This window comes from Pimephales promelas, chromosome 13, assembly GCF_988280905.1.
Source record: "Pimephales promelas chromosome 13, fPimPro1.hap1.1, whole genome shotgun sequence".
Classification (NCBI taxonomy): Eukaryota; Metazoa; Chordata; class Actinopteri; order Cypriniformes; family Leuciscidae; genus Pimephales; species Pimephales promelas.
Window position 1 is genome coordinate 35,225,636 of NC_142781.1, and position 23,606 is coordinate 35,249,241.

At 39.5% G+C, this 23,606-nt stretch overlaps 1 protein-coding gene across 1 annotated transcript in view; it reads right to left on the reverse strand.

Annotated features, from left to right (window-relative positions):
• Positions 1 to 508: 508 nt before the first annotated feature.
• wasf1 (WASP family member 1) overlaps positions 509 to 23,606 on the reverse strand; it is a 40,011-nt gene continuing 16,913 nt past the window's right edge. Inside the window, exons 2-10 of the mRNA XM_089118968.1 lie at positions 16,736 to 16,908; positions 16,431 to 16,565; positions 12,422 to 12,575; positions 6,572 to 6,689; positions 2,992 to 3,048; positions 2,695 to 2,858; positions 2,289 to 2,459; positions 1,366 to 1,913; positions 509 to 1,217 (exon numbers count right to left, since the gene is read on the reverse strand). Coding sequence (XP_088975094.1) covers positions 1,060 to 1,217; positions 1,366 to 1,913; positions 2,289 to 2,459; positions 2,695 to 2,858; positions 2,992 to 3,048; positions 6,572 to 6,689; positions 12,422 to 12,575; positions 16,431 to 16,565; positions 16,736 to 16,868 — 1,638 coding nt within the window. The 5' untranslated portion in view covers positions 16,869 to 16,908 and the 3' untranslated portion in view covers positions 509 to 1,059. The remainder of the gene's footprint in view (positions 1,218 to 1,365; positions 1,914 to 2,288; positions 2,460 to 2,694; positions 2,859 to 2,991; positions 3,049 to 6,571; positions 6,690 to 12,421; positions 12,576 to 16,430; positions 16,566 to 16,735; positions 16,909 to 23,606) is intronic.

Sequence of the window (23,606 nt, forward strand, 5' to 3'; positions counted from 1 at the left end):
ATACAGGAAGAAGCCATCTTGGAAAAATAGTCTCGATCAGTCGATCTACGAACGCCGATCCAAGTGCGCTGAACTGTGCAGAATCTCATATGGTAAGAAACACAAACACGAACTATTTTCTTCTCTTCAATATGTACACGTAGACTACTGTTCGCGCTCGCATTATCTCCTTATTCACATCTCACCAGCGCACTTGGATCGGCGTTCGTAGATCGACTGGAAGAGACTATTTTTCAAAGATGGCTTCTTCCTGTATTCGCGAAGTTGACTGTGTGTATAAAATATCTTCTTATTAAACTGTATGTATGGACGATGACAAAGTTCTCAATGCTTCGATTTGAATGTAGAGACCCTTATTATGCTGTCGTGTTACTGTGGGGCTATTTTGAGCCTTGTTAGTGGTAATAACAAGCGATTTTTATTTGTCATTACTCTATGCCCATATACTAGCGTTATGCTAGCGTTATAGGCTAAACTGTTTTTAGAGAAAACTATTAACAAATCTCAGATAACGGTTGACTAGGTAACAATGTGTAATTAGACCAAATGTTCATTTTGCGCCGGGGTTGTCCTTTAACACACTCATTCCCTCGTTTGTTTTCCTTTCGCAGTCGCACAAACACATCGAACATCACATCTCTGACACGGAAGAAGCTTTCGATGATATTTAACGTGTAACACACACACTCTGGCGGGACACACTCCTGTCATGTGGGGGATTACAGAAGTATGACAGCCGAAAAACCCTTATTGTTCATCAGTTGCACAACAAGTGGAACGTGTGGTTAAAAAACATGAGAGCAAAGCATTCTGGGAGCCTGGAGTGTGATTGGCTGATGGAACCGTTATTAGGAAGAAGGTTCACACTCGGACTCGTCCTCGGAGTCGCTGTACTCCACTGCGATGCGACGGGACACACACACACACACACACACACACACTCTCACTCCATCCAGTCGACCTCATCGAACTCGTCCTCGGAGTCGCTGTACTCCACTGCGATGCGACGGGACACACACATACACACACATACACACACACACACACACACACACACTCTCACTCCATCCAGTCGACCTCATCGAACTCGGACTCGTCCTCGGAGTCGCTGTACTCCACTGCGATGCGACGGGACAGGATAGTGGCCACGTCGTTCCCCACGCGCTCGTGTTTGGCCTCCTGCTCCCGCTGCTCCTCCACCTTCCTCAGCTGGATCCCTGACACACACACACACACACACCGAGCTTCAATATAGAGCTTCAGCACAGTTACTGGTTCATCTACTTTTTAAAAATTAATTATGCACTTTGAATTAGTGTCCTGCGTCTTAATTGTCACATAAACACACTGCGTAACTCCGCCTACCTTTACGGATGGCCTCCAATAGGACGCTGCGGGCGTCGCTGATTGGCGGCAGGTTTGAGGGATTCCGCTTGACCTCGTGACCCGAGTGAGTGGGCGGCAACGAAACAGCCCCTGAGGGGAAGGAAGGCATGGAGGGCGGGGCATATGACGTGCAGGGGGAGGAGCTTCTGTTTCCCAGGAAAGGAAGAGGAGGGGGAGGAGGGGGCGGCGGCAAAACCATCCCATCGCCACATGTGGGCGAAGCCTGCTGTCCGCGGGCGGGGGATGAGTGAAGGGGCGGAGCCACCGGAGGCGGGGCGGGATGAAGGACGCCCGGGGCGATCTGGAGGGGGGCGGGGGCAGGGGGGATGGCCGGTGGATGCTGGGAAGGTAAGGGAGGGATTGGAGGCGGGGCTGAACCTTGCATCCTTGAACCTGATTGGCTGGCTGGCAGAGGCGGCGGGGGAGGGGGTAGAGGGGGCGGGGCTGGGGGCGGGGCATTCGAGTTGAGGAAGACAGGCGTGCGAGCCGGAGACTGAGTGACGCTGTCGGAGAAACCTGAGCTGGAGCTGGAAGATAAAAACACCAAATGTGAGTTCTGATCCCAAACCGAATGCTAATGTATGTATTTTTACGCTTGCTTTGCTATTAGCGTAGCATATTGATATATCATAGCACAGATCAATGTGTGATCGAGTGAGTGAGTGGAGGCGGGGCTCATTTGTATATTCATTAGAACCGCACATACTAAATGAGCCACGGGTGTCTTTATGAATGAATCATTGGTTCGTTCAAACGGCTGATTCATTCAGGAATGAAGTAAATGGCTCTCTTTATGAATGAGTCATTGAATCATTGGTTCACCTGATTGATTCGTTCAAACAGCTGATTCATTCAGAAATGACGCAAATGGCTCTCTTTACTGAGTGAGTGTGTGTGTGTACCTGATAACAGAGGCTGGTTTGAGGTCGGGTGTGTATGTGGGTGGAGGTGGTGGAGGATCGTGTGGGCGTCCGAATGCTCTCTCTCCGCTGCGACTCAGGAGTTCGTTCATCTGAGAGTATGGCAGCGCAGCCAGAGAGAACGACCCGTCCAGATGATCCATGTACATCTGCCTGCACACACACACACACACACTCAGGTCAGACATGGAGAGAAGGTCACGGACCACAACACTCGGCAAGTCAAAATCTGATTGAATCTAATATTTGAGCAAAACATCTTCAGCACAGTTATGAATCATTCAAATTCGTTTAATGCACTAAATACAGTTATATACAATAGATGTTCAATTAAAGCTGTTGTAAGGTTGTTACACACACTAACACACTAACTCACACACTCACTCACCTGTGTTCTTGGTAGGTTGTCGACCCGTTGGTGTTTGTGTGTGTGTCCCTCATGTCGTCGTCGGCAAGCTCCGCCCCCAGCGCCATCTTCTGCCACTCCTTCTTCCGGTCGTGAGGCGCTCGCGGGACCTTCTCCAGATCATGGGGGCGATCGATGTTCTTCAGCTGGACACACACACACACACACACACACACACACACACACACACACACACACAGTGAGTTTTATTACTTTCTCATTATATCTGATTACTATTTTACATTTTTGAGTATACGGCGGATTGAAGCGTGGTCGTACCTGCACTGGAAGGTCTAAATATTTATAGACCTGATCATACATGTGTGGATCCTGCAACTACACAACACAAAAGAACAATTTAACACAATAGAGTTAAACACAATAGAGTAGAAATATAGTAGAATATGGTATAGAATAGTAATATATACAGTATATATTATTGTATAATTAAAATATATTGTAGTATAAAATAGTTTTTGAAACGAGTACACCAGAAATCTTTCGGCTTTTCTCATTCCTTTCTTTTGAGAATTGAATATGATTGAGACATTTCTTTATACACACACACATACGCACAAAATATTTACATTATATAACAAAACAATTGTTGTTTTGCCTCTTCTATTTATAAATATTGTATATGTACAAATAATATGTTTATAAATGTATTTATTAATTTATAAATATTGTATAATATTGTAAATAATATATAATATAGATAGATACACAGATAGATAGTAAATAAACATAATTTTTGCAATATGTATATACACACAAACACTCACACACATTTCTTTTGAGAATTAATTTGTTTTGCCTCTTCTATTTATGAACATATATATGTATATTTATATACTAAATAACATAACAAACACACACACACACACACACATATATATATATATAATGTTAAAAAATAGACAAAATATACAGTATTTTTTCTTCTTTTCTCATTTAGTTTCTTTTGAGAATGAAATATAATTCAGATATTTCTTAGTAAAATGAATCTAACGTAAAGATAATTGCTGATATCAGTTTTGGTGAAATGTTCTGTATCATTAAATCAAACGGATCAGATCAGAGTGTGTGTGTGTGTGGCGTCAGTGATGCGTCTCTAACACAGTAAACAGCTGCTCATGCTCGAACGATCTGCTGCCATAGACACATACTTCACATGACAGAACGACGTGAACAAAAGACCTGACGGACACACACAGTTTCACTTTAAACATGCATTAATCCTGTGTGAAAGTGTCTTTCTCAATATAGATCACAAAAACATTTCCATTGTGTGAAGGGTTAGGGTTAGAAGGTGAAGGTGGAGATGGGGAACATTTAAAATCACAATAATCAAATATCCATATCGATGTGATCGTTTTGGACCCCATTGACTTCCATTGTATGGACAAAAACATTCTTCAAAATATGTAAATAATGACTGAGCGTTCCTTTTTTGCTGAACTGTCCCTTTAAGGCGACCCCGGTGTGTGTTCTCAGTGTTATGAGCGCAACGTAGCAATACTTTCTGTAAATGTGGAAGCAACACTCATAAAACAGACAGAAAAGAGTGTGTGTGAGTGTGTGTAGATTAGTGAATCTCTAAATAATACAATTTGATTACTGTTACTGTTAACACACACACACACACAGTTTACTGAGCATTAGGACGACAGTCAATTATAGTAACTACATTTATTATTATTGCATATTATCTTAGTTTGATCAAGCACACGACATCATCTATAAGCTGATCAATAAGTGCGGATGATAGAGTGAATGAAGGCTGATATCAAACCCTCTGTGAGCGTCGATCCTCCCTCATCTCTCCTCCTGTCATCACTGAGCACACACACACACACACACTACTGCAGCGCTGACATCAGCAGTGTGTGTGTGTTGTGTGTGTGTGTGTGTCTGTGTGAGTTTAGAACAAAATCTATCTATCTATCTATCTATCTATCTATCTATCTATCTATCTATCTATCTATCTATCTATCTATCTATCTATCTATCTGTCTGTCTGTCTGTCTGTCTGTCTGTCTGTCTGTCTGTCTGTCTGTCTGTCTGTCTGTCTGTCTGTCTGTAGAGCCCCACTGAAATATTCATCCAAACATATACCTCTATATGCACTGAATTTCTAATAAATTATAAATGTGTTCAGCATTCTGCAACATTTTCTGGGCTATTTTAACTCGTATTAAAAGCTATTTTAACTCGTATATTAAAATGTAGCGCATGTATACTGTATCTGACCCTAAGCAGCTGGTCTCCAGCTCGACAGCGCCCCCACTGTTTCCCAATGTAAATCTGTGGTGGGAAATGGAACTGCAGCGCGCTCTCATAGACAACCATTGTCACGTGACCTTACATAAACCTACAGAATAAGACGATCACACTCCTGTTCAGATATGTGTGTTTGTTCTTCTCATAGTTCTTCTATATGGAGAAGCGTATCAAATTAATAAAACTATAAACCCTTTATTTTAAACGTGCTATGTAGCCCCGCCCCTTTTCGGCGCTGCGCTCGTTGTCTTTTGACTTCCGGTCTGTATTTTCACAGCGATCTTTCTTGCATAGATATGAATGAACTGCTCGTAAAAAAATTCCCGGTCGACATTTAAGACATCTGCTTTATAATGCTCATTAACTTTTGTTAACTCTACAATAAGTAAATCCACTTCACCAGCTAATTACTCCTCGACAGCGATGCCATAGAAATATACAGAACCGGAAGTTCAAAGACAATATTTCTAAAGATGACGGCGCCCATGTTTCTCTGGTGCATAAGGTATATACAGTAGTTCTGTTATGTTTTGTGGGAGTAGACATGACGTTGTTTTCCTCACTGGGATTCTCATAGGGGATTATTAACTTTTCACCATTCTAAAACAACATTGCGTCACGTGACAAAACCGGAAAAAAGGTCTCATCGCATCCGCTTGTCAGAGAAAGTGTTAACGGCCGTAAGAACTGACTAATGGATTTTTAAGGTAATCACCTAACCTACCTAGTTCACTTTGTTATTGGTGTTTTATTCCATTTAAATATCTAAACGTTGCTGTGAAGAAGAAAAAAATATCAAACGTTTAAATATCAATTAGCATATGTGAGGGACACTGGTTATGCTAATCTTTGCTCGCTCCTTTTAAGATATATGGAGTAAAACCAAAAAAATAAACATAAATAAAAATAAAAAATCATGAAGCACATAGACCAGAACCGGAAGCGATGCGACCTGTTTCACAGAATGCGGAAGTAAGTTGTGCATAGAGCCTATTCTAAGGTTTATTGTGTGTAACAAAGTATGTCAATCATCATTAGAGCGCCACCCTCAGGCTGAATAACGCAAGGACATTAGGAATCTGCCAGAAGTGTGTCTAATGTGTTTAAGATATAGGGTACGATGTTTATCATAAACTAGCGCTAAGACTAGTGCTAATGGCTACGAGCCGCTACTGTCTCCAGCACGTGTCTGGAGTGTGTGTGTGTGTGTGTGAGCTGATCTGACATGCACTTTCAGCAGTTTTCCAGGCATCACTCACTCACTGGACTAATGTAATCTAGTCCCGTCTGATCGAACGCAGCCAACCCCACTTCCACTCCATTTACACACTTAACATGAACGAACGACGGGAAGAAACTTCAGCGCTGTAGACGTTAGCTAGCTAATCTCATTCTGTGTGTGTGTTTATGAGTGTGTATACGCATATGTGTGAGTGAACAATGACTGAACTAAACCCATAAAGTCTAAAGTATGATGTTGTATTTCAGTGGTCGATCCCCTCACACACCACACCCCTTCTGGTTGCCTCATTTGCATGTAGACCACGCCCCTCTTACACTGCCCCGCCCCCTTTACCTTCTGTTTCCGCCTCTCTTTCCGCTTGTCTTCTGTGTCCTGAAGCATTTTCTCTCTCCACAGGTCGAAGAAGTACGACGGGTTGGTGTAGAACTTCAGACCCTCCTTCCCATCATCCCTAGAGGCGGACACAGGTCAGGTGTGTTCAGTGTGATGACTCTACTGTTACTGAGCTAAACTAGTATGCAGAACACAGTGTGTATAAATTCACAGATGACCAGAAATATGCAGTGAAGAGAATACAAATGGAGTCCTGTATCCCACAATCCAATGCATTTGACTTCACTTTCCACTTTCAATGTTAGAAATTAAACCAAAATTTCAGATAATTTATATATATATATATATATATATATATATATATATATATTATGACACCACTTGCTTATTTAAACATACAAATCAATAATTATGTATAATATTATTAATATAATATTTTTTTACATAATTATACACCAACATCACTCTGTGATTTAAAACTGATGCAACATAGAAATAATTATGTATGATATTATTATATAATATATATATATATATATATATATATTTCATGATTATAATTCCTGATTTTCATAGATTGCTGATATAATCTTGCAACAGCAATAATTACGTATATTATGTATTGTTTATATTATATAATATTCTTTTTTATGATGATAATTGATGATAATTGGACTTCACTCACTGATTTATGTGTGTAACATATTATATACAATATTACAGTTTTTTCATGAGGGTAACTGAATAATGTTATGTTTTCTACTTTATTTTATATAATTTCTTACACATTTTTTGTGTCAGTGTTGTTGTTTTTTATTGTTTCTTGTCATTTCAGAGTAAACACATAAACACTGAACACTGCCAAAAGACAGAAAAATATTGATATTAACTTTATTAATTAAATAAATTATATATATATATATATATATATATGAAGAGTTCAGATGCAAAAGCCTCTAAATGCCATTTGAAATTTTCTTCTTTAATGATGATTTTTATCAAACTTGTATATTTAAGTTCAGTAATTTCACTTAAATAACAATTAATAGGTAATTATCATTGCCATTTAAGTGAAATTACTGAACTTAAATATACAAGTTTGATAAAAATCATCATTAAAGAAGAAAATTTCAAATGGCATTTAGAGGCTTTTGCATCTGAACTCTTCATATATATATAGAGATAGATAGATAGATAGATAAAATTATATATATACATATAAATAAAATTAAATATATACATATATACACACACACATCCCCAGTTATCAGTATTCCAACCCCTCATAATAATCAGGATTTGAACACGAGAGCTGTGAAATGTATGAACGGGTGATTATTACACCTCCTCTGTTTCTCACACGTTCTTTCTCCTTCTCGCTCCTTTAATTTGAATTTGCTGATCAAAATGCCCAAATGAGCAAACACAAAAAGAACAAAGAAAACCCTCCAGCACAAATGAAGCAATTAACACCTCGGGACTCTCCTGACGCCGGCCAGCGCACACGCACTCGAGCTGTAGAGTCTTACATAGAAATGCATTCAATTTCTAGTCATAAAGATGCCTTAGTCCTGGATTCTATCAGCTGATTTGAAATGAATCGTGATCAAAAAGAATTTGATCATTTTATTCCGCAAGGATGCGTTAAATTGCTCAAAAGTGACAGTTAAGATTTTTAAAATGCTACAAAAGATTCTATTTCAAATAAACGCAGTTCTTTTGAACATTCTATTCATCAAGGAATCCTGAAAAGTGAATTTATCACAAAAATGACTGATAATAATCATAAATGTGTCTTGATCATCAGATCCTCATATTAGAGTGATTTCTGGAGGATCATGTGACACTGAAGACTGGAGTAATGATGATGAAAATCACAGGAATAAATTACACTTTACTGTATATTTATTCACATAGTAATATTTCACAATTTTACTGTATTTTTGATCAAATAAAATGCATCTAAAAACATTAACCAACTAGTGAATGGTAGTACACTCTAAAAAATGCTGGGTTGTTTCAACCCAAATTTGGGTCAAATGTTGACAAACCTAAATATTGGGTTAAAAATGTAATGTACAGTTGAAGAGTTCAGATGCAAAAGCCTCTAAGTGCCATTTGAAATTTTCTTCTAAAATGACCATTTTTATCAAGCTTGTATATTTAAGTTCAGTAATTTCACTTAAATGGCAATGAAGATGACCTATTAATTGTTATTTAAGTGAAATTACTGAACTTAAATATACAAGTTTGATAAAAATGGTCATTTTAGAAGAAAATTTCAAATGGCATTTAGAGGCTTTTGCATCTGAACTCTTCAGTTGTACATTTTTAACCGAACATTTGGGTTTGTCCATATTTGTCCCAAATTTTGGTTGAAACAACCCAGCATTTTGTTAGAGTATACCCATGTCACTGTTGTGCTTATTCTCCTCTTACAAATGTAAGACTGATACTTTTTGTAATTTGCATTTGCTTCTGGAATATAACCTGAGGATTGAATACAAACATTTGAGGACGAGTCGTTCTTTAACAGATGTCTTTAGTAAGAGTTGTGTAAGACAGGAGAGGAAACATCTGTGCTGATGATGTATAATGAAATAATGAAAAAGTAATGAGCAAACGCGTGAAGAGACGGAGAGAAAGAAACTCCTGCATATTATTACGCAGCTCTGAAATAAATGTCCCAGCCGGCAGTAATGAGCATTAATCCCAGAAACACTCTGTCTGTGTGACGCACATGAGCAAACAGTGGCAACGAAGGCTAAGACCGAGACGTTAGCGCTCTTTCATTGCTCAAGGGACTCAAGAATAGAGAATAGAGTATAAATATCAACTAAAAGTCCTCAGGAGAAACAAAAACTTATCACTGAGTGAGAGAATACAGATATACGATTAATATGAAGCAGCTCTTGTTGTTTGATGGAAAATGTTTGAGTCGTACTGGGACTTTTTTGCAGACTTTAGTGTCTCAAGAAGTTTAAGACTTTAAGATCTCCACCTGTGAGGAACATCTGATGTCCAAAAAAATATTTGCTATAGGATTTACTTGGAAAAATATAGACTAAGAAATTTCTAGTAAATTTCACAAATAATTAAAGAAATGACAATTGAATTAAACATGAAACCTTGAATTTGAAATAGTATTTTCTTGTAATTCTTGTTTATCCAAAGGCCGTTGGTCTGATGTAGCAGTGAGAGATTGATCCTGATACCAATGTGTCTTTCTCCCCATTATTTACTACTAAAATAGAGCAATTTTGACTAGCCAACATGTTTTGAATGTGTCCCATAATGACTAACTGACCTGTAAATTATTAATGCAATGTCAGAACTTCACAAAAATTGGTGGAAGCGGACATCAGGACAGTCTGAGCAAACGTGCCAAATCTCATTCGTTTACAGCGATAGGGGGCGCTATAACGCAAGAAAATATTTTCTGCTAAAACGTACTTCGATGATGTTTGTCTTATAGTTATGAATATTGTAATCATTTAAGTACATTTATTTGGTTTCATGTATTTGTTACAATTTTATGATATTATTTATGTTTTGTTTTAATTTAATCTGTTAACTAAAGAAAATAATGTGATATGTCACAAAGGGTGAGGAAATGGATTGAATACAATATGTCGGGAGATATGGAGAGGGACGGAGATGATTTTTGACCACTTTTTATTTTTATAATTTGTACCTTAATTTCAATCAATGTTTTGTTAATCAATTATCTGGATTTAAATAAATAAAAAGAAAACAAACAAAGCTTGGTAAACCGAAAGAATGCATTTAGCACACGTTTTTATCCAAAGCTAACTAACTTCATTCATAATATTCAAAGTTTATTTACATTTCTAACAGTGTGTAGAAGGTAAGTCTAATAACTGGCCCATCTCAGGTGGATACACTTTTGTTGGATACACTCTAAAAATTATGGGTTGTTTCAACCCAAATTTGGGTCGAATAAGGATAAACCCAGAATTTGTGTTACGTTTTTTAATTAAAATTAATTTTTTAACCCAACGGTTGTTACATGTCTGTCTGTTTCTGGTTTCATTGAATTCAGTTTCCCGTGATCACCATCCTCATTAGAGCATTAGTTCAGCAGTGTCTTGTTAATTAGTCTCGTTAGCTCCCCTTGTTTGCCATGTATATATTCCCTGTGTTTTTCCTCAGTCTTTGTGGGTTGATGTTAATGTTTGGCAGTGTTTCTCCTGAGTTTCTCTGTGTTTGATAAGGGAAGTCTTCCTTCTCCAGTTATTGTTCGTTGTGAGTACTCCTCTCCTCCACCTCACGTATCAACGGTTAGGTTCATGCATATTTAACCCAAATTTGGGTTAAACAACCCTGTGTTTTTTAGAGTAGAAAAAATGTTAATTGTAAAATAAACTGTCTATGCAAAGTGCGGCCTCTTTCTTCCATATATATACTCTAATCATTAGGCCAGCACTCTTAAAATAAATTTAAGTGTAACTATTGAGTGAAACCTGCTCCAACCTCCATACATTTAGAGTAGAAATGGGCAAATGAAGCCTCATGAAGTACTGAGGGTTTCCCCTGATTGTTCGAAAAGATTCGAAGCATTAAGAGTTTTGAAAGAGTGGCGACGAGTCGTACACACGATTGCGCAGCGCCAGTGTTTGATCTATTAAGCACAAATAAAAGCCTGACAATGCTAAATGTTCAGTTTTCCTGTCCTTCCAGAAAAACGTGTTTTGTTATTGTTGTGGGCGAAAAAAACGAAACTTTTCTAAAACGTGATGGAATATGTGGGATTTTTATGCAATGAAACTGCGGTAACGTGCAAAAATTGCGTAATTACGACATTTCACAACGTTTCCATGGGTGAAGCAAACGCAACATTTTTCAACTTTCTGGTATGACATGTGACTTTTTTTGCAACAAAAATGCGAGGATTATGAAATCATGCAAGCCCGCATATTTTGCACGGAAATCGGCAATTTGTGTGCCGTATTTGAAAAAATGTGGCCCCCGCATAAATATGCAAACTTATGCTAATTGCTAAGTTTTAGTGCATAATATGCTAATCATGCACTAAATCATGTGATCGCATAATCGCGTTTTTCTGGAGGGACTGGTTTTCTGATAATATAATTCACATATTAATGTGTGTGTGTTAATAAATGAAATGTAACAATTATATTATTACGAATTATGAAAATACCAACAGGGTTGCTTGATGCAAGTAAATGGTTATTAATTATTTTATGATTTGGTAGAATATATGATCATGTAACATAGGCTACAGGCTTATTTATACATAAAAATAAATAAATAAATAGCAAATGGGTTCAAATCCCAACACGCAAGTGAAGCAAGTGAGGCTTCGTTTTTCGCTGATCACGTGTTTCTACGTACTTCTACGTAATACGTACTCCGACACGAGTTTCGTGAGAAATTGCGCGGAGAACTCGATACGCGATTTAAAGTAGATATAAAGTTATATCTACTCTAGAATAAAGTTATTGTCCAGATAAAGTTCATTTTGATTGATTCACTTCCGTTGTAAAGATCATTAGTTATTAACTTATTAACAGAAAACCCTCAACAACAGTGTTTGAGGCTCGAGAACACAATCCTTGAAACAAGTTTAAAGATTTTTAGAAAAAAGGGTGTCTGTGCAAACCTCAAAAACATGAAAACGCAGACGGTGCGCACATGCGTATCACGTGTTTAGTCTATACATATGCGCGTTTGATTATATATGTCTTTCTTTACAAATTGACCTCAACAAATTACTTCCGACGTCATACGTCATACTCAACCGGAATAATTTTGACCGAGTTTTATCTGTGCAGTGTCAGAGTAGTGAGTTGTGGGTGTGTTTCTGACCTGTAGGGCGTGAGGATGTTGAGCGGCGGAGGTTGTTCGCACAGCTCGTACGTCTCCTGCATCGGGACGGGCAGAGACTGGCGCTCAAACAGCTGCTGGTCCTGGGTCGTGGAGCTGCGGAAAGCCTTCCTCATCGTGATGTCCTGAAGAGACACTGAAACACACACACATCGTCTACACATCAGATTCAGGAGGTTAGTGTAACTCAATTGACGGATCCATCTTTGGACTGCATTTGTATCATTTCTCGTAAGAATAGCTAATCTCCAGAACCACATTCTAAACCCTTCTGAATACTACATGTTTGCACTTGGACTGAATTTTTTGGTTTGAATTCAATAATTGCATTTTAAGTGTAAATATAGCAGATTTAGATCAGGTAAAATCAACAAAAATATCCACAGCAGTCTCAAGAACCACACAATCCTCCATCAAGTCTAAACTGGGACATCTTTACATTTTCCCAAAGAAATTTTTCTGCCACTTTTTTTCACAGAACCTAATTTATACTACTTATCCACTGGTCCAACAATGTGCATTAAGTTTACCATGTAATATCAAGAGATGTTTCTAATTTATTATCAGATTTAATCAAATTGCTTGGCAGATTCGCGCCAACATGTTTCAAATGTGACCCATAATGACTAATTGATCTGTAAACGGTTAATGGAAAGTCCAAACTTCACAAAAATTGGTGCAAGCGGGCATCAGGACAGTCTGAGCAAACGTGCCAAATCTCATTAATTTATAGCGATAGGGGGCGCTGTAACGCAAAAAAATTGTAAAGAAAAAGTGAAATTTGTAACTAAATTTGTCTATATGATATTTTTTTCAAATATGGTGATCATTATTGAAAGTATTTATTTTATATTGCTGTTGACATTGATTTAAAAAAGCTGCAAGTCAATCAAAACTTAAATTTAACATAATCTAAACTTTAATTTTTGTTGTAAAGCACCACCTCAAGTGAGGTTTCATCTCAAAAGTCGTGAAACAATCTCACTGTGAATCCAGGTGTGTTTCCATCACTCTTTTATTTGTCTTTTGCTAACAGGCAGCTGGTGACACTAAGGTTGATGGGAAATTTAATCATTTGAGTGGCAGCTGAACCGAGAGCCGCTAATAATCCTCGTTTTAAATGTCTAATTGTCCCAATTATTGCCAGACAATAAGGACGATTCTTACCGCTAAAGTAATTTAGGATAATTAGCTCATTCTGAATGCAAATGCAATTGAACTGCTCCGTGAGCAATGTTCAGGGTCTTTCAATTACGCTTTATTTGTTTTGGTAGATTTATGAAAAGATACTACGAATATACTGTAACTAATGTGTGGTGTTTCAGTCTTTTACTATTACCTCTCTATTAATCTGTATGTTGTTTTATTCTTTTTTACTCTCTCTCTCTCAGTTCTTTCCCTAATGTTCTGTGTTGCTCAGAGATAGTTCGTAAGACTTATCGTAAAACAACCCACAAACCAACAGTGTGTTTGCAGCACTAGAGCGGTTTCTCCATGTGTTTCCACGAGTGACTGATCGTGCCGTAATGAGCCTCGGTTCACCGCTGATTCAGATCAGATGCGTCCCGTCCGTTTGGTCAGAAAACTGTGGTTTTCTATTTTCTCCGTGAATCCTAAAACATTTCAAATATGAATTGTGGTCATATGAGCATCTGTTTTTTTTTTTCTCACGAGCTGCTGTCTCACAATCTCACTGTTGACGCTTCGTCGATTTATAAGATATTACAAATGTTTATGCATTCTCGCATTTTAACTTAATCTTATTTTTATTTCGTTTAATTCATGCATTCCCTGAATGTTTTTAGTGTTGATTTCATTTTAATTGAATGTTTTGCATGCATAATATTTGAAGAGTTCAGATGCAAAAGCCTCTAAATGCCATTTGAAATTTTCTTCTTTAATGATGATTTTTATCAAACTTGTATATTTAAGTTCAGTACATTGCCATTTAAGTGAAATTACTGAACTTAGTTTGATAAAAATCATCATTAGAGGCTTTTGCATCTGAACTCTTCATTTGCAAAACAATTTCCGCGGACATGTTCACCACGTCCAGATCCACGTAAAGTGCTGCAGGTCCTCCAGGGCTTTTCACTTCGGATCTTCAGCAGGATTGGATTGACGGATGACCCGACACGGATCGCCGAGCCGGATCTCCTCAGTGATTCTCTCTTCACCATTACAGTTTTTATCCTCAGGGACGAGAGCCGCCGCTTTAGTGGATCGACCCGGCCTGAGGCGTAATAAACCCGTTTACAGACACTGGAGTTCACCGAGCACGCTGTCATTGAAATTGTTTCAGGCTCATAAAAACAGTGGAGGTGCATGAGAGGGATGAGGTCTCATTACATCTCTCTCTCTCTCTCTCTCATCAGTTTGTTAATATGACCTGGGGGTCGAAGAACTGATATTGTGCTGCTTTAAGACTGAGGAAGTCCGAGAGTTATTTATAGAACAAAATACTTTTCCCAAATCACTAGTTACGCAGATTCCTCTGTAGTCTGTAGTAGTTAGGATCGGTTTTGTTTCCAATTTCTCTCTCTCTCTCTCTCTCTCTCTCTCTCTCTCTCTCTCTCTCTCTCTCTCTCTCTCTCTCTCTCTCTCTCTCTCTCTGGAGTAGTGTTTGTGTTATGCAGATCCTGGGTCAGCACAACTGTTTTCATCACTGATGATAATCATAAATGTGTCTTGATCATCAGATCCTCATTTTAGAGTGATTTGTGAAGGATCATGTGACACATCATGGAGTAATAATGATAAATTCAGGAAAAAATAACACTTTACTGTATATTCACATAGAGAACTGATGATTTACATTATAATAATATTTCACTATTTCTTCTCAAATAAATGCAGCTTTGGTGAGCAAAAGAGAGTCTTTCTTTTCTTTTTTTTTTTACAATAAAGGGTTAGTTCACCCAAAAATGAAAATTCTGACAGTATTTACTCACCCTCATGTTGTTCCAACCCCGTAAGACCTTCGTTCATCTTCGCAACACAAATTAAGATATTTAAGATATTAAGATCACTCCTGCATACAGTCCATAGGCTTCTTGAGGGAATGACTCGAAAAGTCATTAAAGACATCGTTAAAATAGTCCAAGTGACTACAGTGGCTCAATCTTAACTTTATTAAACGACGAGAACACTTTTTGTGCACAAAAACAAACAAAAATAACGACTTTATTTCAACTATTCACTTCCTTCTCCATGGGCCTGTAGTCAGTTAACGTAGTGTGATTGCGTAAAGCTACGTCACACGTAGGCTCACTATTGGCCGACGCTGGTCATGTGTGTGATGCGTGTGACGTACAATAACAGAAGCTTACGCTATTAAACTAGTAACCTGACTCGCGCAGAGGGAGAAATAAACCAATAGTTGAAATAAAGTCGTTATTTTTGCGCACAAAAGTGTTCTCGTCGTTTGATAAACTTAAGATTGAGCCCCTGTAGTCACTTGGACTATTTTAACGATGTCTTTAATGATTTTTCGAGGACAGCAAGAGTCATTCCCTCAAGAAGCCTATGGACTGTATGCAGGAGCGATCTTAATATCTTAAATATCTTAATTTGTGTTGCGAAGATGAACGAAGGTTTCACGGGGTTGGAACAACATGAGGGTGAGTAAATACTGACAGAATTTTCATTTCTGGGTGAACTAACCCTTTAAAACTGATAGTTTAGTTTTGTTTTAATCTTCACTCAGTGATGAAATGATCCCACCGCTCGCCGTTGTTCCAACCCGGTTTTTCAGAAATTACATTTTTTGTGTGTGTGTGTGTGTGTGTGTGGAGAATGACGAGCATCTGTCTCTCTCTCTCTCTGTGTGTGTGAGATCAGGTTTCTCAGCTCAGTCGAGCATCCAGAAAACATGCTGTCAGTTTCGCCAGTCGAGAAACTCAATCATAGTCAATAACAGACTGAAGTGTGTGTGTGTGTGTGTGTGTGTGTGTGTGTGTGTGTGTGTGTGTGTGAAAATGAGTGTACTCACACTCCTCCTCTTTCGGGTCGAGTTGAGTGACGCTGACTGACAGGCGGTCGACTCTCTCCTGGAGTGAGTTCACTCGAAACGAGAAGGAATGAGCTTCATTAAAGAGTTCTCCGAACAAATCCTCCGCATATTTACCTGAACACACACACACACACACACACACAAACCAGCAGCGCATCAGCATAGAAAACCCTGTTATTATCATGATTATTAAGCTAATTTTTTGTAATTCTCACACACACATCCCCCTAAACCCCAACCCCTAAACCTACCCATTTCTCACACACACACACACACACACTCACTGAGGCTACTCAGCTGTCGTATGACGTTGGCCAGAGAGATGTTGGTCACACACTCCAGCTCATTTCTGATGGTGTGTGGAAGAGCCGTGTGACACAGATGACGAGGCTCGATGCTGCGCTTCACCAGCGGCATCCTGGAACACACACACACACACACACACGTCCTGCGACACCTGGGAGAGAGAGAGAGAGAGAGACAGAGGGACGTCAGATACACACACACACACACCTGAGAGACAGATGAACATCAGACACACACACACACACATCTCTGAGAGACAGACAGACATCAGTCACACACACACACACACACACACACACTCACAGCTGCTGGACACACTCAGGCAGAGATAATCAGTTTAACAGCCAAAGATTCCTGTTTAAAGCAGTGTGAGTGAGAGATGCATGACTGTAACCTACAACCACAGATTCACATTATTACATTATAGATTATACAATAAATACTGTAACACAAACCTTATACCGAACAGAAAACTTTCTGATTTTCCTATATTTAATGATGTCCACCAGAGGGCACTCCTCCGACTCCATTATCCCATCATGAACTACATTACCCATAATCCATTGCCTGGACTCATTGTGGTGTGATTAGTTCCACCTGTGTGTCATCTGTCCTTCGGATGAGACGTGAAGCTGAGGTCCTGACTCTCAGGGGTCAGAGATCGCGACGAATGCCCGAAGTCACCGGCGAATCAGTGCTCGTTTACGCGAGTGATAATCAATAATCGAAGACGTGATCTGAGATTCAAAATCCTGCGGTGTGAATGTGTTCTGACTGAAAACTACATCGGCCAATGAGAGAGCGCGGGGAGGAGTTATAGAACAGAACATCAGTATTTTAAAGGAACACGCCGTTTTTTTTAAATAGGTGTTAAGGCCCTTGCACAACGAGTGCGAAATTCGCGTCCCAAATTTTCGCACGTTAAAAAATAAATACGACCTCACGTTATGTCAATCACACTCGCACACTGCCTCCGAAACTTTCATCCGTCATAAAAAAAATCGGATCGGGTTCCATTTTCTGCGTTTTTTGCATCCGTAGCAAACAGTTTGAATGGTGTTTTGACAAATCAGAGCCACCGAATCACGAATACGAAAAAACGCATACGAAACTTTCGGTCTATTATTCACCGCCTCCCCTACATTTAGGCAAACGCATTTTTGTCACTTAGCTTGGCAGCGCCGCCGCTAGCTTAGCTTAGCATAATGAGTGGAATCCTTTGTCGCCGGATAGCTTGTCGTGAGTAAAAGTGATAAAATAAAAACAAAAATGAATTACTAATTGTTGTTTGCATATTCGCAATGGGTACAAATAGCAATGCAGATTAAGACTATTATTCAACACGCCGCCGTGACCAGCACTGAATATCTTCGATATCTCTGCGCGCAAGTAAAGTCGTGCAGTGTGAAACCTTCTGTCGACCCTTCGCGCAGTGTAAATGATCAAAGACGTGATCTGAGATTCAAAATCCTGCGGTGTGAATGTGTTCTGACAGAAAACTACATCGGCCAATGAGAGAGCGCGGGGAGGAGTTATAGAACAGAACATCAGTATTTTAAAGGAACACGCCACCGTTTTTTTTTTTTAAATAGGGGTTAAGGCCCTTGCACACCGAGTGCGAAATTTGTGTCCGAAATTTTTGCACGTTAAAAAATAAATGCGACCTTACGTTATGTCAATCACACTCGCACACTGCCTCCGAAACTTTCGTCTGTCATAAAAAAAATCGGATTGGGTTCGATTTTCTGCGTTTTTTGCATCCGTAGCAAATGGTTTGAATGGTGTTTTGACAAATCAGAGCCACCGAATCACGAATACGTATCTGAATTAATATAATGAATAAAAATTTCTCGGTGCTCAGTGACCCATAATATATATAATTAATTATATATACAATTATATACATATGCAAATGAGCCCCGCCTGGTTTGGTTTCCTTATGTTTTCACGGTCTGGTGATTCATTCACAATAAGACCAGAGAGTCATGAATGAAATGAAATATCTGCTCGTTCTCGATGGCTGTTTGATATTATTATATTCGAGAGAGCGAGACTGCGGAAATGAACACAGCGTCCTCGTCCCATTTACGGCCATCCGTCACCACGGCAACCTCATTGTCCTTCCCCCAAACATTCCACATCCCAGCATCCTCTGGGAACACGCACACACACGCTCCCGGGTATCCCAGCATGCTCTGCTCTCATGCTCATTCACACATGCTGAGGTCGAGCAAAAAAGACGGGAGGGAAAGAATATTGTATATTTATCATTATATATCTGACCGTGATATATAATTAAACGGCATCGTGAATAATGTTTGTTTTGAGTTGTTTGCTCGTCTTTTGTATGAGAGAGCGTTAATACAGTAATTAAAACCATTTAAATAGTATTTCTTCATTTGAACTGTTAAAATGTCATAAAAAATACACACTATTGGCATCTCTTCTGCTCAAGCCTGCTTTTATATGATCAAAAATACAGTAAAAATTGTGAAATATTATTCTAATGTAAATCATCAGTTTTTTATGTGAATATATAGTAAAGTGTAATTTATTCCTGTGATTTTCATCATCATTACTCCAGTCTTCAGTGTCACATGATCCTTCAGAAATCATGATGATCTGATGATCAAGACACATTTATGATTATTATAAGTGTTGAAAACTGTCATTTTTTGTGGAAACCGTTTATTTTTCATGATTCTTTGATGAATAGAAAGTTCAAAAGAACAACATTTATTTGAAATAGAATCTTTTGGAATATTATAAATGTCTTTAATTCGTCCTTTATGAATAAAACTGCGTCCTGACCCAAGTACGGACTGTCCGAGCGATTTGATTTCCTGCACTAAACTGACCCTTTCTCCCTGAGCAAACACTTCATTTGCATAAAGACCGAAACCAATCGCAGAGAGTGGAACGCTCATGCGGCAGCCAATCAGAGAGCAGCCGGCTCAGCCACAGCCAATGAGAGCGCTGGATGTCTGTAGATGTGATCGGCCCAACAGCTGGTTTCCATTAGAGTCTCCTGAGGTTCTCACATGGGAAACAAGAGAGACAGAGAGTGTGTGTGAGTGATAGAGTGTGTGTGTGTGTGTGTGTGTGTGTGTGTGTGTGTGTGTGAGTGATAGAGAGAGAGAGAGAGAGAGAGAGAGTGTGTGTGTTTTTTCGGTGAGTGATAGAGAGAGAGATAGTGTGTGAGTGAGAGAGAGAGAGTGTGAGTGATAGAGAGAGAGTGTGTGAGAGAGAGAGAGAGAGAAAGAGATGTCCGCAAGACTCTCGCTCTTATGTAACACACGGCCACGGCTCAGTGTCTAGTTATGTCTCGTTTGAGCCAGTGTGGTCTCAGCTGTGATGGTGTCGTCGGCTTTACAATAATTCATGATATACAGTCAAACCAAACATTATTCAGACACCAGATATCATTTTTGATATGTTTTGTATGTGTGATCTCGACTCTATCCCACAATGCAACACTCTCAACTTGCTCTTTCATTTCCAGTGCCATGGGTGGAGGAGGGAGAGAGAGAGACGGATTATTTATAAACAGTATATTTACAAATTTTCATGTTAGATGTGATATGTAATCAGTTTATCATATAATATAGTTTATTTTAGAATGTACGTTTCCAGAAGAAAATGTGAAGTAGTGCTTGCAGTGGTAAAACTCACCGCCCGGTTGCTATGGTGTTGCTAGGTGGTTGCTAAGGTGTTCTGGGTGGTTCCTAGGTGGTTGCTAAGGTGTTCTGGGTGGTTGCTAGGGTGTTCTGGGTGGTTGCAAGGGTGTTGCTTGGCGGTTGCTAAGGTGTTCTGGGTGGTTTCTATGGTGTTGCTAGGCGGTTGCTAGGGTATTTTGGTGGTTGCTATGGTGAGGCTAGGCAGTTGCGAGGGTGTTCTGGGTGGTTGCTAGGGTATTCTGGGTGGTTGCTAGGGTGTTGCTAGGCGGTTGCTAAGGTGTTCTGGGTGGCTGCTATGGTGTTGCTAGGCGGTTGCTATGGTATTTTGGAGGCTAGGCAGTTGCGAGGGTGTTCTGGGTGGTTTCTATGGTGTTGATAGGCGGTTGATAGAAAATAAACAAGCAATGTAGTGTGACCAAAACAAGTAGCATATATTAAATTGTTCTATTATGCATATTGCATATTGACCAGGACAGCACAGGTGAAATGAAGTAAAATATTTAAATTTATTGAATAAAATATTTAACATTTTTTTTTATTATATTTTATATATTTTGTATATACTACTATTTAATTATATGTAATTATTAAAATCTATTTAAAACCAATAATAATTGATTTAATATTTTCAATCAGACGACACAATGAAGCAGAGTTTGTTTCTCACACACACAATTTTTCAATTTTCGGCTGAATTATTACTTTTACACTTTTGCTTTGGACGATGTCCGAGATGTTGAGGTTAAAGTAGGAAATGTGTGTGTGATCAGTTCAGCGGAAGCGAGTGTGTGAGTCTGATGTGATGCTCAGTCATGAATAAAGCCTCTTCGAGTGCCTGTGCAGATCCAGGAACAGTCTTCTGTGTGTAATTGAATGTGAGTAAATGCTCGTGTCCGCCGCGACCTTGTCCACCGACGTGTCAAACTGCATGACTAACCGAGAAGCCGTAGGTGAGGCTGATATCCCAGAGTGCTTTGCTCTTATCTGGACACACACACACACACACAGCTCTGATGTTTCTATGCACATTTATCCCAGTGTGTGCATTAGAACGAGCTCTGACATCTACGGGAACGAGTGAACGCTGGGAATCCATCAGAGGAACTGATTAGCATCGCTCTGGTCAACCGATGTTAAATCACTGACGCGGCGTCCTCGGGAGAAAGCAGACCGCTCCGCTCGCACATCTAACCAATCTGAAACCTTCACGAGAAAACACTGCAGACGAGGCTATTAACAAATCATTTAATCAACGAACGCCTCTGTACACACACTTTACAGGGCACAGTGAAAATATACATATATATACATCCAGAAATCACAAGATCCCAAAAATCCACCAAATTCAATCTTATGTGTGAGGAAAAAACTTCATTGTACATTGTCTTATTAAAAACATTAAATACATTCTTATTTAGGATACATTTATTTAAATATTAGGCATATAAATCGTCCGTGTCGATTTAGTATTAAGTATGCACGGTTCTATGAATATGTAAATGAGCCCCGCCTCCACCCCCTCAGTCACTCAGAGATCCACTGGTTGTCGATCACACGTTGATCTGATTGGTTACAAGGTGGTTTGTGACGTCAGAAACACCAAAGCGTGTTTTTGAGACTGTCTTTGGTTCACTGCAGTTTTAAGGAGGAAATACTCAGCAATGCTGTCCACTTATCAACGCACACACGGTGTGTGTTAAAGCGGATTAAAAACACCACAACAACATTTAAAAGCAGGATTTTCAGGGGACTTTAAAACACTTTTTGCTTCTCTCTTCCCAGTCTGTCAGTAACGCTCTGTTCACTTCCTGTCTCTATGAAGCCCCTCCTTCTGAAAGCACACTGTGCTCTGATTGGTCGACTGGATCAGTGTGCTGTGATTGGTCGAGCGCTTTGAGTGTGTTTGGGAAAGTCCCGCCCCTTTCCATAACCGCCAGTTTAACACACTACTAACTGACTCGACCAGGCCCCGCCCCTTTATTCTATTATAATGAGGAATATCGTGACATGTTCGTTCCCGGGAGAAACTCGAGACACAATGGAGGCGTTTCAGGAGTTACACTGACTCTGATATAGAGGAGAACAGCAACATCACACACACTAAACACAGATCAACACGGAGAGAAGCAGCAGAGGTCCTGCTTGAAATGTTTCAATTGCTTTAGTTTCAAAGTATCTCCGACAGGGAGAGAGAGAGAGAGAGAGAGAGAGAGAGAGAGAGAGAGAATCACACACACCTCAGAGATCAGACGCTGCGCTCATGTTACCTGTCACACTCAAAGGATTCTGGGAAGTGTTTGTTTGATCGTGTACTGTAGCCTACCTGTTCTTGCTTAAACCTCTTTTAATAAGATCACGACCACACACACACACACACACACACGCACACTTATAGGTATAGCATTAATGAATATGTTTACACTTTTGTATTGAAATTGCAGTTGATGATTAGGCTCTGTGTTGTTATATTGGAGTGTATGAATACAAATGATTAAATGTCAAGCTGCTGTAGCGAAAAACATGCAATTAGTTTATTAGTCCATCCATCTTCCATCCATCCATCCATCCATCTTCCATCCTTCCATCTTCCATCCATCTTCCATCCATCTTCCATCCATCCATCCATCCATCTTCCATCCTTCCATCCATCCATCCATCCATCTTCCATCCATCTTCCATCCATCCATCCATCCATCTTCCATCCATCTTCCATCCATCCATCCATCCATCTTCCATCCTTCCATCCATCCATCCATCTTCCATCCATCCATCCATCTTCCATCCATCTTCCATCCATCCATCTTCCATCCATCTTCCATCCATCCATCCATCTTCCATCCATCCATCCATCCATCCATCTTCCATCCATCTTCCATCCATCTTCCATCCTTCCATCCATCCATCCATCCATCTTCCATCCATCTTCCATCCATCTTCCATCCATCCATCCATCCATCTTCCATCCATCTTCCATCCATCCATCCATCCATCTTCCATCCTTCCATCCATCCATCCATCCATCTTCCATCCATCTTCCATCCATCTTCCATCCATCCATCCATCCATCTTCCATCCATCTTCCATCCATCCATCCATCCATCTTCCATCCTTCCATCCATCCATCCATCTTCCATCCATCCATCCATCTTCCATCCATCTTCCATCCATCCAT